At 37.4% G+C, this 14,370-nt stretch overlaps 2 protein-coding genes across 2 annotated transcripts; both read left to right on the top strand.

Moving 5' to 3' along the window:
- Positions 1 to 7,065: 7,065 nt before the first annotated feature.
- Positions 7,066 to 8,019, top strand: LOC119804740 (putative olfactory receptor 52P1). Its single transcript, XM_038316378.1, has one exon. The coding sequence runs from the start codon at positions 7,066 to 7,068 to the stop codon at positions 8,017 to 8,019; it is 954 nt and encodes a 317-aa protein (XP_038172306.1).
- A 3,733-nt stretch (positions 8,020 to 11,752) lies between these two features.
- Positions 11,753 to 12,697, top strand: LOC119804918 (olfactory receptor 51V1-like). The gene has a single exon (XM_038316689.1). It carries the CDS (start codon positions 11,753 to 11,755, stop codon positions 12,695 to 12,697), a length of 945 nt encoding a protein of 314 aa, XP_038172617.1.
- The last annotated feature ends 1,673 nt before the right edge of the window (positions 12,698 to 14,370 follow it).

Here is a 14,370-nt window from a genome sequence, read left to right as displayed (position 1 = left end):
CTACAATGTATATATTCCACAGTTTCTTCATCCATTCTTCCACTGAAGGGCATCTAGGTTGTTTCCAGGATCTGGCTATTACAAATAATGCTGCTATGAACATAGATGAGCATATGCTTTTGTAGTATGATTGGGCATCTCTTGGGTAGATTCCCAATAGTGGAATTGCTGGGTCCTGGGGTAGGTTAATCCCGAATTTCCTGAGAAACCGCCACACTGCTTTCCAAAGTGGTTGCACAAGTGTGCATTCCCACCAGCAATGGATGAGTGTACCCCTTACCCCACAACCTCTCCAGCAAAGGTTATTATTGGTGTTTTGGATTTTAGCCAATCTGACAGGTGTAAGATGATATCTCAAAGTTGTTTTGATTTGCATTTCCCTGATAGCTAGGGAGGTTGAGCATGACCTTAAGTGTCTTTTGGCCATTCGAACTTCTTCTGTTGAGAATTCTCTGTTCAGTTCAGTGCCCCATTTTTTAATTGGGTTAATTGGCATTTTACCGTCTAGTCTCTTGAGTTCCTTATATATTTTAGAGATCAGACCTTTGTCAGTTGCAGGGTTGGTGAAGATCTTTTCCCAGTCAGTAGGCTGCCTTTGTGTCTTAGTGACAATGTCCTTTGCTTTACAGAAGCTGCTCAACTTCAGGAGGTCCCATTTATTCAATGTTGCCCTTAAAGTCTGTGCAGCTGGGGTTATGCGTAGGAAACGGTTCCCTGTGCCCATTTGTTGTAGAGTACTTCCCACTTTCTCCTCTATCAAGCTCAATGTGTTCAAATTAATATTGAGGTCTTTAATCCATTTGGACTTGAGTTTTGTGCATGGTGATAGATATGGATCTACTTTCATTCTTCTACAGGTTGACATCCAGTTATGCCAGCACCATTTGTTGAAGATGCCCTCTTTCTTCCATTGTGTACTTTTGGCTCCTTTATCAAAAATCAGGTGTTCATAGGTTTGTGGTTTAAGATCCGGGTCTTCTATACGATTCCATTGGTCAACTTCTCTGTTTTTATGCCAATACCAAGCTGTTTTCAATACTGTAGCTTTGTAATAGAGTTTGAAGTCAGGGATGGTAATGCCTCCAGAAGAACCTTTATTGTATAAGATTTTTTTGGCTATCCTGGGTTTCTTGTTTTTCCATATAAAGTTGATTATTGTCCTCTCAATCTCTGTGAAGAATTTTAATGGGACCTTGATTGGGATGCATTGAATCTATAGATTGCTTTTGGTAGAATTGCCATTTTTACTATGTTGATCCTCCCAATCCACGAGCAGGGGAGATCCTTCCATTTTCTGGTATCCTCTTTAATTTCTTTCTTCAAAGACTTAAAGTTCTTGTCAAATAAATCCTTCACTTCCTTGGTTAGAGATACTCCCAGATATCTTATGCTATTTGTGGCTATTGTGAAAGGTGATACTTCTTTGATTTCCCTCTCTGCTTCCTTATCCTTTGTGTATAGGAGGGCGACTGATTTTTTGGAGTTGATCTTGTAACCTGCCACGTTACTGAAGGAGTTTATCAGCTGTAGGAGTTCTTTGGTGGAGTTTTTGGGGTCGCTTATGTATACTATCATATCATCTGCAAATAATGAAAGTTTAACTTCTTCCTTTCCAAATTGAAACCCCTTGATTCCCTTATGTTGTCTTATTGCTATTGCTAGAACTTCAAGCACTATATTGAAGAGATAAGGAGAGAGTGGACAGCCTTGTCGTGTTCCTGAATTTAGTGGGATGGCCTTGAGTTTCTCTCCGTTTAGTTTGATGTTAGCTGTCGGCTTGCTGTAAATAGCTTTTATTATATTTAGGAATGACCCTTGTATCCCTAATCTCTCCAAGACCTTTATCATAAAAGGGTGCTGAATTTTGTCAAATGCTTTTTCAGCATCTAATGAGATGACCATATGATTTTTTTCCTTCAGTTTATTTATATGATGGATTACATTGATAGATTTTCGTATGTTGAACCAGCCCTGCATCTCTGGGATGAAGCCTACTTGATCGTAATGGATAATTTTTCTAATGTGTTCTTGGATTCGGTTTGCCAGTATTTTATTGAGAATTTTTGCGTCAATGTTCATGAGTGAGATTGGCCTGTAATTCTCTTTCTTGATTGAGTCTTTGTGTGGTTTAGGTATCAGAGTGACTGTAGCTTCATAGAAGGAATTTGGCAGTGACTCTTGTGTTTCTATATTATGAAATACCTTAAGGAGTATAGGTATTAGGTCTTCTTGGAAGTTCTGGTAGAATTCCGCATTGAAACCATCTGGTCCTGGGCTCTTTTTGGTAGGGAGGTTTCTGATAACAGTTTCTAATTCTTCGCGACTAACAGGACTATTTAGAGCATTTATCTGGTCCTGGTTTAACTTTGGAATATGGTATTTATCTAAAAAACTGTCTATTTCTTTTACATTTTCCAATTTTGTGGCATACAGGCTTTTGTAGTAAGATCTAATGATTCTCTGAATTTCCTCTATGTCTGTGGTTATGTCCCCCTTTTCATTTCTGATCTTATTAATTTGCGTGTTCTCCCTCTGCCGTTTGATTAGTTTGGCTAAGGGTTTGTCAATCTTGTTGATTTTCTCCAAGAACCAGCTTCTTGTTTCATTGATTCTTTGGATTGTTTTCTGTGTTTCTATTTTGTTGATTTCTGCCCTGAGTTTGATTATTTCCAGTCTTCTACTTCTCCTAGGTGAATCTGCTTCTTTTTTTTCCAGAGCTTTCAGGTGTGCTGTTAAGTCACCAATGAGTGCTTTCTCCGTTTTCTTTAAGTGGGCACTTAGTGCTATGAACTTTCCTCTTAGCACTGCTTTCATTGTGTCCCATAGGTTTGAGTATGTTGTGTCTTTGTTTTCATTAAATTCAAGAAAGACTTTAATTTCTTTCTTTATTTCTTCCTTGACCCAGGTGTGGATCAGTAGTTGACTGTTCAGTTTCCATGAGTTTGTGGGCTTTCTGGGGGTAGCATTGTTGTTGAATTCTAATTTTAATCCATGGTGATCCGATAAGACACAGGTGGTTACTAATATTTTTTTGTAACTGTGGAAGTTTGCTTTGTTACCAAGTATATGGTCAATTTTCGAAAAGGTTCCATGAGCCGCAGAGAAGAAGGTATATTCTTTCCTATTTGGGTGGAATGTTCTATAGATGTCTGTTAAGTCCATTTGGTTCATTACCTCCATTAAGTCTTTCAATTCTCTGTTAGGTTTCTGTCTGCTTGACCTGTCCATTGGTGAGAGAGGAGTGTTGAAGTCTCCAACTATTAGTGTGTGTGGTTTGATGGCTGCCTTGAGTTCTAGAAGTGTTTCTTTTACATAAGTGGGAGCTTTTATATTAGGGGCATAGATATTCAGGATTGAGACTTCATTCTGATGGATTTTTCCTGTTATGAGTATAAAGTGTCCCTTTCCATCTCTTCTGATTGATTTTAGTTTAAAGTCAACTTTTGTTGGAAATTAGTATGGCCACACCCGCTTGTTTCTTAGGGCCATTTGCTTGATAAACCTTTTCCCAACCCTTTACTCTGAGTAGGTGTCTGTCTTTGTGGTTGAGGTGTGTTTCTTGTAAACAGCAAAATGTTGGATTCTGTTTTCGTATCCAGTCTCTTAGCCTGTGCCTTTTTATAGGTGAATTGAGTCCATTGATATTAAGTGATATTAATGACCAGTGGTTGTTAACTTGAGTCATTTTTAGTAGTAGAGTTTGTGTGTTTCCCTTCTTCTAGTTGTGCTGGTGAAGGGTCGCTAGAAGCCTGAGTTATTGTGGGCGTTGTTGGACTCCTTGGTTTGTGATTTTCCTTCTATTACTTTCTGCAAGGCTGGATTTGTGGCTGCGTATTGTTTAAATCTGTTTTTGTCCTGGAATATCTTGTTTTCTCCATCAATGGTGAATGCAAGCTTTGCTGGGTATAATAGTCTAGGCTTGCATCCATGTTCCCTTAGTGTCTGTAGCACATCTATCCAAGCTCTTCTGGCTTTCATGGTTTCCATTGAGAAATCAGGTGTAATTCTGATAGGTTTCCCTTTATATGTTACTTGACCTTTTTCCTTTGCAGCTCTTAATATCTGTTCTTTATTCTGTATGTTTTGTGTTTTGATTATTATATGGCGTGGGGATGCTTTCTTTTGATCCAGTCTATTTGGTGTTCTGTAGGCTTCTTGTACCTTCATAGGAACATCCTTCTTTAGGTTGGGGAAGTTTTCTTCTATAATTTTGTTGAATATGTTTTCTGGGCCTTTGAGTTGTAATTCTTCTCCTTCTTCTACCCCAATTATTCTTAGGTTTGGTCTTTTCATGGTGTCCCATATTTCCTGAATGTTTTGTGTTAAGAATTTGTTAGATTTGTTTAGTTCTTTAATCTGTGAGTTTATTTCCTCTATTGTATCTTCAGAGTCCGAGATTCTTTCTTCCATCTCTTGTATTCGGTTGGAAATACTTGTCTCTGAAGTTTCTGTTCGTTTACTCAGAGTTTCCATTTCCAGTCGTCCCTCAGACTGTGTTTTCTTCAATACCTCCATTTCATTTATCAGGTCTTGTACTGTTTCCCTTACCTGCTTGATTGCTTTTTCTTGTCTTTCTTGTTTTTCTTGGGTATCTTTGAGAGATTTATTTATTTCCTCTACCTTTTTGTTTGTCATCTCCATTTCTTTATGGCAGTTTTTTACCTCCTGTTTAAGGTCCTCTATTATTTTCATAAAGTACTGTTTAAGGTCGGTTTCTTCTATATCTTCTGGGGTAGGGTATTCAATTCTTGTTGTTTCAGGATGTCTGGCTTGTGGTGATGTCATGTTGCCTTTCATGTTGTTGGAGGAGCTCCTGCATTGGCGCCTGCCCATCTCTTCCTTCAAAAGGAGCCCGGAGGCGTTTGGTGTCCTAGACCAATCTTTGCTGTGACTGAAACTGGTTGGATCTCCCCAGTGCCAGAGGAGGACCTATTCCTTGTGTCACAATCTGAAGAAGCCCGCACTCCCTTGCAGGAATCCTCAGACCTGTCTGGAGGCCAGAGTCTGATCCCTTTGGGTGGATGGCCTTAGAACAGGAGCAGGACACCTGAGAACACTAGGGAAAGCTTCGGAGACACAGGGACAGGAGAAACAGACACAAGCCTGCAGAGGGAAGTGGGGGTAGGAGGTCTGTACTCTCTTCCAGGACAGCTTGCCCCAGGGTCTGCATTCACTCACCAATTCAGATGGAATGTCAGGGCACAGCATCAGGGATTCCAGGCAGCCCAGGGTCGCAGCCCAGACAAAAGGGCCAAGGTGGGTGCAGGGCGGGATGGAATACCACACAGCAAACCTGGCAGCACAATCTGAAGGAGCCTGCACCCCTCCGCAGGAATCCTCAGACCTGCCTGGAGGCCAGAGTCTGACCCCTTTGGGTGGATGGCCTTAGAACAGGAGCAGGACACCTAAGAACACTAGGGAAAGCTTGGGAGACACAAGCCTGCAGAGGGAAGTGGGGGTAGGGGGTCTGTGCTCTCTTCCAGGGCAGGTTGCCCCAAGGTCCGCATTCACTCACCAGTTCAGATGGAATGTCAGGGCACAGGATCAGGGATTCCAGCTTTCCTTAATTTCTTATCCCTAAGCCATTAATCTTCTGTGGCACATGGTAATTTCAGCTCTGAATATAGTTTACTGGTAAAAATTCAAGCTCTGATTTATTCCCAGTACTATAAACAATCTTGCTTCTTTAGTAAGAACATTTTAGAAATACATTTGCATCATTCCAGAATAGAAGGTTTTAAGGTTAGTTAAGGTATCACAACTTGTCTCTTCAGAAGCCATAGTCAAACAGTTAGGCAAGGAAGACTTTCCAAAAAAAAAATATATGGATGACGCTGAGTTATGAAGAGGCAGACAATAGTCCACAGTTTTGATTCTAGGTTGAAACTAATTTCAAGGAGAATGATTCAGGTGATTGTAAAAGTTAAGGGATATAGTTAGAGAACAAGACCTAAGAATCCAAGCTGACTGTTGAGATTGAAAACCCTGACTGATTGAGTCCTTCAGTCTTCCTGTCACTAGGCAGGGTGAGCACCTGAACAAGAGGAAGGGCTCAGTCTACAGAGCTGTGGCTCTCCTAGTAAACTGGGTTTATTTCTAAATCATGGGCTTAGAGCAACAATTTTAAATATTTGACTATGCATCTTTCTATTTCTTCATTCTTGCGCTTGTATTAAACTGTCTCTCAAGCCATCTTTTTTAGAACTTAATCTTCTTAAACAGTAATAATAGAGGCCATTGTTAGTTGTTAAACATCCACTAAATTTCTGTAATAGGGCAGTTTCAAGTGACAGGGTGTGGAAGATCCTTCTGCCATACACAAGGGAAGGTAATCTGTGTCATGAAGGTAGAAAGTCAGGAATCATTTCAGGAAATGCAACTATGAAACCAAAAACCAGCCTTTATATCCTTCATTTGTGTAGTTAAGCCACTTTCTTTCAACCTTTTCTGCTCATGGGACTTCTAAATCAATTTTATAATCTGCAGCACCACACAACTTTGAAATGGAAGCATATATGACTTTACTATTGAAAATACAAAATGTGTTTGACTGCTACTGAAGAGTGATAGATTATTTATGTCTACAATTTTATATTCTTTGTACTTATCAGATCCTAATGGAATGTCTAAGAATCTAGTTACACTAGGATAAAATTACAAATTGAAATGATCAAATGTTCTTGCACCCATTAAGTAAGAGCAATTTGTGAGCATTTTCTGAATTTTATTTACTCTCTTTGGAAAAAGATTATCAGCAATAACCAAGGTATACACTAGTTTATGACTGATCCACTACTACAGAAGAAAAATGAGTAAAGTTGAAGTAAGTCTTGAAACTCAGCAAAAGTAATGAAGAAATGTATTTTTCCTTTCAGATTGAAATGCTGAACCTGAAATCATGAAGTCATTTATCTTAGCGATTTCAGAGGTTTGTTTGAACCATCCCTTCTGGGAAAGTGTTTTCAAGTGACTCTGGACCAAAGAAGAATTTACAATGCTGTTCTCTGTTTATAGACCACTAGCTTTGGTATTTTCCACTATGCAGACAGCACATTGGGTTTTAACATGGCAGTCAATGTTACCTGTCAACACATTACATCTTTCTTCCTGGTTGGTATTCCTGGGTTGGAAAACTTTCACTGCTGGATCGGCATCCCTGTCTGTCTCCTTTTTGTCCTGACCTTGCTGGGGAACAGCATAATCATTGTTACTATAAAGCTAGAGCCAAGTCTCCACCAGCCTATGTATTTCTTTCTTTGCATGCTGGCAATGAATGACATGTGTCTCGCCACTTCTGCAGCTCTGAAGATGCTTGGCATCTTCTGGTTTGATGCCCATTGGATCGATTTTGATGCCTGTCTAACACAAATGTATTTTATCCACACACTTTGCATCATGGAATCAGCCATCCTAGTAATCATGGCATTTGATCGCTTTGTGGCCATTTGTATCCCCCTTCATTATGCATCAATCCTGACAACATCTATGGTGACTAAACTGGGTCTAGCTGGCCTAATCAGAGGTGTGCTATTGGTTTTGCCATGTCCTCTTCTCATTAAAATGCTGCCCTACTATACAAAGTACATCATCCATCATGCTTACTGCGAGCACATGGCTGTGGTGAAGTTGGCCAGTGCTAACACTCTCATTAACAGAGCATATGGAATCTCCGTGGCCCTATCAGTGATCACAGTGGACTTAGGACTCATAGCCTCATCTTATGTAAAAATCCTCCAAGCAGTATTCCGTCTCTCTTCCCAGAATGCCCGCTCTAAAGCCCTGGGCACCTGTGCTGCGCATGTCTGCACTATGCTTGTCTCTTACACACCTGCACTGTTTAGCTTCCTAACTCACCGCATTGGCAAGAAGGTGCCTCCAAGTGTTCACATCATTGTTGCAAGCCTGTACCTCTTACTACCTTCTGCAGTTAATCCAGTGGTGTATGGTGTCAAGACCAAACAGATTCGTGATCGAGTGATAGATCTTTTCTTTACACATAAGAAACTTTCTGAGAAGTAAAACATTACCGTAAAACTTATTTTAGCAGGTTTTGTTCTGTTAAGTCAAAGTACAATAATAATAGTTAACTTCTCGTTTCAACATTTTATTCTAGTTTAACTAATATTTCTAAAAGACATATTTTATGATGTAATATGTCTTTATATTTACTTAACTATATTTTGTACAAAATATTTATAGAGCTATTTAGTTAATTCACAAATTTAACATGTTTTACAATTTCAATTTAAATTTATTTATAACCATCTTCTCACTCTCTATATCTAAACTTCTCCATACTAATATTTAGGCACCTAGAAAAACTATACTTAATATTTTGTTTTATTTCCATTATAAGGTATGTATTGAAATCACTACTCCTATCCTTAAAGCCTGCAAAACAATTTGAAAAATGTCTAAAACTAATGATATTTCTTCAATTTATCAGAAAAATTATGTTTCAAACTTCTAACATAAAATCTAGAGACCAGAAATACAGAAGAACCAAAGTCAAGTCAAAATGGCTGGAGACAGGCCGACCTGAAGCTTAATGTTTTGCTGAACAAATGTTATAAACAGTTTCTGATGTAAGGATAATGAAGATGTGAAAACATGAATCCATCCTTAGTGAGAAATAAAATCAAAATTGACTAAGTAGAGGTAAAGTGTTTGGTTTTTCTGACTCTTTATTTAGTGTGCATCATACCATTTAAAGTAATCCTAATCACAAGGCTATAAGGAATAAGATAAGAATATAAAGAATGATCATTATAAATGTTGTAAAGGATGAGATGGGATTTTCATCATATGGTACCTTCTCTCCCTGACCTAGAGTGTACAGATATTTGACAATGGATGTATATTATTTTTATCTGCACATTGATAACTCCAGGACAAACCACTAAACACTTTAAAGGATACAAATGGAAGCAAGATACTAAAATTCTCAAAAGTATGCAACTAAACCTATAAAAGAAAAAAAGATGAAAGGAAAATTAGTAAATGAACATTTAGAAAGTTGCTCAAACTATTGTGATAATTTTCCAGCTATAAGCATAATCACAGCGAATGTGAATTTTTCAGAGTGTATAAAATCAAGTACAAGCTGTGTTTTCTGATGGAAAAACTCAGATTGTTTTTGAAATAAGGTCATTAAATAAAGGAAAGATAAAACAGATGGAAAAGAATGAAAACAAGCAGAAATCTGTAAAGCAACTATATTAATGGCCACAATTATTAACAGTCTGAACAACTGAAAACAACCCAAAATCTATCTTGCTTTACAGAAATGTACTTTCATTGTAAAAACACATATGGGTTAAAATGGAGTACAGGAAAAAATGCTTATTCCTCCTAAACACAAAACAACAAACAACTCTGAGCAGCCATGTTTAGGCTAAAGTAGATTTTATATTAATTGACTTTGACATGGTTAATGTGCAGATTTCAAAATGAAGAAGAGATCTCTTCATTAAAATCTGAACAACTACTCACCTTAAAAAATTTTTCAAAAAAGAAGATACAGAGAAAAAGGAACTATACACAGGCACAATTAAGGGAATGAATTTCATCTCTTTTTTCTCTGCACTTGAGAGAATAGCAACCAGAATATCAACAAGAATATATTACCTTTAAACAACACAGTTAGCCAACATAACCGAATAAATATTTATCAAATATGCTATCCAACAACAATAGAATATATATTGTTCAAGCAAACAAGACTATCTGGAAACTCATTAAATTTTAAATTTTAGTTATTGGTGTGTGTGTGTGTGTGTGTGTGTGTGTGTGTGTGTGTGAGTGTGTGTGTGTGTGCATGTTACATAACTCATGTGAGAGTCAGAGGATGGCTTTCAGGAATCTATTCTTTCCTTCTGTCATGAGACCTAGGGGTCAAACTCAGGTTGGCAAGTGTGCATTGCTAGTGATTTTACCCACTGAGTTATCTTGCCAGCTTAGGAAACTGATTTTTTTAATTTTACCTCTTAATTATGTGATTTTATTAGTTCAAACTTGTGCCAACTTGAAATACTTTTCATACAAAATATTTAGTTATGTTTTTCCCACTTTAAATTCTTCCCATATATTCCCCACTGAAGAGAAAGAGAAATGGAAGAGGAAAGTGGGGAGGGAGATCTCTCTCTCTCTCTCTCTCACACACACACACACACACACACACACACACACACACAATACATATACACAAAATACATGCACACACAATACATACACACATACACACAAAATACATACATACACACACATACAGAGAGAGAGAGAGAGAGAGAGAGAGAGAGAGAGAGAGAGAATTTTAAACAATTCTGAACAATTCAGAATTTAAAATCTACTTATTGCTTTGAAACAAAGTCAGGAGGAAATGTACGAGTCTTCACTTTTATATTGGTGTTGGTGCTGAAAACTGATCTACACATTTTCTCTTTAAAACAATTTCTTTCATTTTTTGAGTTTATAATATTCATCTTTCCCCATTCATTTTTCCTTCTAAATCCTGTCAAATATGCCTCCTTCATCTTTATTAAATTCATGCTCTCTTTTTAAATTAACTGGTGTCATGTATATATGCATTAACTGCATACACATATATATGTATTAAATGCATACATGTATATATATTTACAGTCATATAAGTAGACTTTTTCAGTAGATGTAATATTATATGTATTTATGTTTTATTGCTTCCCATTTGGTATCTAATAACCAATCAGTATGCTCCTCTCTGGGGAGGACAATTTCTCATGTTCTAGGTATATTTTTTAATGGCCTGTAGTTTTTTGTTTAGGGTTGAGGACTTTCCCCATGTCCATTTTCTTGGTTCTTGTTATACTCATCTTTAGGTAGTCATATTGGAGACAGGATAGGCAGGATTGAAAGTTCTTTAGCTATTTACAGTGTGGAATTTCTCAGAGATACAGTGGTGGATGTAGATGTGTAAGAGGCAAGGCTCAGATGTGCTCTCTTTATTACTGTTGCGTCATTCAGCGTATGCCATGTTTTGTAATGTCCAATTTATTCCAAATAGATGTTGCACAGATAAGACAAGCACTATAGGCTTTCAGCACCACCCAATTAAAAATCCTTGCTATTTTATCCTATAATGAAAATGTAAGAATTAACAAAAGACTTTAAGCTCCTCAAATCGAAAGAAATACAAAGTATAATTTATACAGATGAATATTTCAGACAAGAATGAAGCAGTGTGATGCCCAACAAAAAGTTCATTTTTCACTAAGATTGCTTTCTTTCTCTTTCTCTGAGTCCATATTAAAGAAAGCTGTGTTACTTCAACCAGTCTATTTCCATAGGGATCCTTTAAGACTTGAGGGGAGTGAAATGCCCATCTGCAGTACCACAGAGGAAAATTGCCCATGCATTTCATATCCTCCTGAGAGACATACCAACCATGACATCACTGTGAACCTGTAACTAAGCATTGTGATCCTCTAGGACTGACTCTCAGAAGTGTGGGATACAATCTAAGTCCCGAAAGTCCAAGAACATTACCGTTTCAACATAAATCTCCCTTGTTCGTGGCATCTGTTCACACTAGGTCTAAATGGTCCATCTCTAGATAAGAGGTCTCTGCAATGAACAACAACTAAAGGTCAGGTCTCATTTTCTCTGCTTATGGAAACTAAATAATTTCTTCTTTGCCAAAGCAGAACTATATTTCCAGAAATTAAAATATAGTATATTTAAAATAGAATCCACTTTATAAATATTTTGTCCATCAATGTCTATTATCTTGATATCAAACTTAAATACCTCTAGATTTGTTCTCACTGGATTTACTGGCCTAGAAGTTTACTATATTGTGTTTGCCATTCCTTTCTCAACCATCTATGCAATGGTGTTCTTGGGAAACTGCATGATACTTCATGTAATCCGGACTGAACAAAGCCTGCATCAGCCCATGTTCTATTTCCTGGCCATGTTAGCCCTCACAGACCTGTGCATGGGGCTGTCCACTGTACACACGGTGCTGGGCATCCTTTGGGGCTTCGTTCAAGATATCAGCCTCGATGCCTGCATTGCACAGGCTTATTTCATTCATGCTTTGTCCTGCTTGGAGTCAGCTGTCCTCCTTGCCATGTCCTTTGACCGCTACATTGCCATTTGCAACCCTCTACGCTATTCCTCCATCCTAACCAATGCCAAAATCGTGAAAATTGGAGTGGCCATCATATGCAGAAGCTCTTTGCTCATTCCTCCAGCCATCATCCGTTTGAAGTTCTTAACTTACTGCCAGCCTCATTTCCTCTCTCACTCTTTCTGCCTGCACCAAGACTTAATTCGACTGGCATGTTCAGATATTCGCTTCAACAGCTTCTATGCTCTGGCTCTGGTGATTTGTACACTGTTGTTGGATGCAATGCTCATTCTTACCTCCTACATCATGATCCTATACACAGTTCTAGTCATTGCTTCCCGGGAGGAGAGAATGAAGTCTTTACAGACTTGTGTTTCTCACATCTCTGCTGTTTTGGTTTTCTACATCCCCATCATTGGTCTGACCATGGTGCACCGATTTGGGCAGCATCTCTCTCCACTGGTTCAGGTCCTCATGGGCAACATCTACATCCTTTTCCCACCCTTGATGAACCCCATCATATACAGTATCAAGACTCAGCAGATAAGAGTGAGAATCCAGAGACTGTTTTCCTTGAAAGGAACCTAAGTCTTTAGGTAACTTGTGTTTAAAAGTAAAGGAGTACATTCACAAAGGAAGACTGCCAGACCTGGAACTTGACTGATTAACTCTTTTACTGACAGTTTACGTTTTACAAAACTTTCTCCTACTTCTTGACACAACAAGTATGAATCATTGGCATTGGCTTATTTAAAATTTATGACCATTATATAAATCAGAATGTGAAGTTATAAAGCACTGACAATTACAGGCGAAGATGAGTTTGATTTAGCTCATGATGACTTTGACTAGGAAATTTCTTCTCATACTGTGGCCAGTGGATTAATGATGCATTTATTTCTTCTTATTCAGAGAAATGTAAAATTTCATAAATACATTCTTTCATGATATTACTAAATTATCTTTTTTCATTCTTATTACTCCAGTCAACTATTTATTTTACATGCATAATCTCTGCTTCCCAATTTATTCAAATGATATCAGAGCAAGTAAGTATCATGAGGATGTTGGGCTTTTAAAAAAAGTTTTATTTTATTTTTAATTAAGTATATGTGTGTGGTAGGATATGCTCACATGAGTACAGGTGCCTGCTGACGCTAGCATGAAACAGGAGTTTGAGGAGGTTGTGAGTAGCTGGACATGGCTGCTGATAGTTGAGCCAGTTCTTCATTTTGAGAGATTGACCATTTTCATCAGTTAAAATGGAATGCAATGAAAACTAATAGACGTCTTGCTGTTGATATGTTTTTTCACTTCAAATATCTACCTAATATTATCATAGGAATAGTAAGAAGATTAAAAATATAACTCACTCTTTAAATCATAGTGATTAGAGTACAGTAGAGCGCACATTTGTAATTATCATATTTAGCAATAATGAACAGTGACATAAATAGTAACTGTGATAGAGGAAGATTTGAGTGACCTGAACAAGTTCTTCTTTAATTTACATCTGTCTCATCTCATTTAAAATTGTGTATTTAAGTGCCTGGACGATTTTTCATTAAAACATTTATATGTTACAAAATTAGGCTAGATCTCAAAGTTCTGGTGTATATAGGATTCAAATGTTTATATGTTTATAAAGTAATATTTCTGCTAGCGTTTTGCTGTAGGTAGTATTTTATTTTGTGTTATTTGATTTTGAAATGCCAAGGGTGTCATGAAATGTCAGATTTTAGGAAATATTTTATGGTGAGTTTTGTATCTATTGTCTATTTTATTTTCAGGCAAATCCTGCTTATTTCCTACTTTCCATTGTCCTCATTAAAAGAAGTTTTAGATGGATGGGTGACTAATGTAAAATCAATAGTAAAGGAACTGGAGCGATGGCTTAGAAGTTATAAAAAGTTGGTGCCCTTGAGGTTGACCTGGGTTTTTTTCCCAGCACTGACACCATACCTTTGATCTTTTAACTCCAGTTCCAGAACATCCAATGTTAGATTTTGGCCTCTAGGCCACCATGCGTGTATGTGGTACACTTATGTACATGTATTCAAGCACTCACATACATAGAATAATATTCAACTAATAAATAAAATATACGGTAACTAGAAGAAGAAATGTTGCAAAAGTTCCTACTAGTATAAATTTCATTCAAATATTATTAACTGATCTTAGGTGGTGGGTATATTGAAACATAATCTCCAACAGTAATTCATCCTTTTTTGATGAAATTCATGCTGTGGTGAACTTTGAAA

The sequence above is a fragment of the Arvicola amphibius genome, chromosome 1 (assembly GCF_903992535.2).
Source record: "Arvicola amphibius chromosome 1, mArvAmp1.2, whole genome shotgun sequence".
NCBI lineage: Eukaryota > Metazoa > Chordata > Mammalia > Rodentia > Cricetidae > Arvicola > Arvicola amphibius.
The sequence above is the reverse complement of the archived record's forward strand: the minus strand, read 5'-3'. Positions and strand labels throughout refer to the sequence as shown.

Bases quoted from the DNA above. Each gene is read 5' to 3' on its own strand.
- LOC119804740 (XM_038316378.1), top strand. From the start codon at position 7,066: ATGGCAGTCAATGTTACCTGTCAACACATTACATCTTTCTTCCTGGTT.
- LOC119804918 (XM_038316689.1), top strand. From the start codon at position 11,753: ATGTCTATTATCTTGATATCAAACTTAAATACCTCTAGATTTGTTCTC.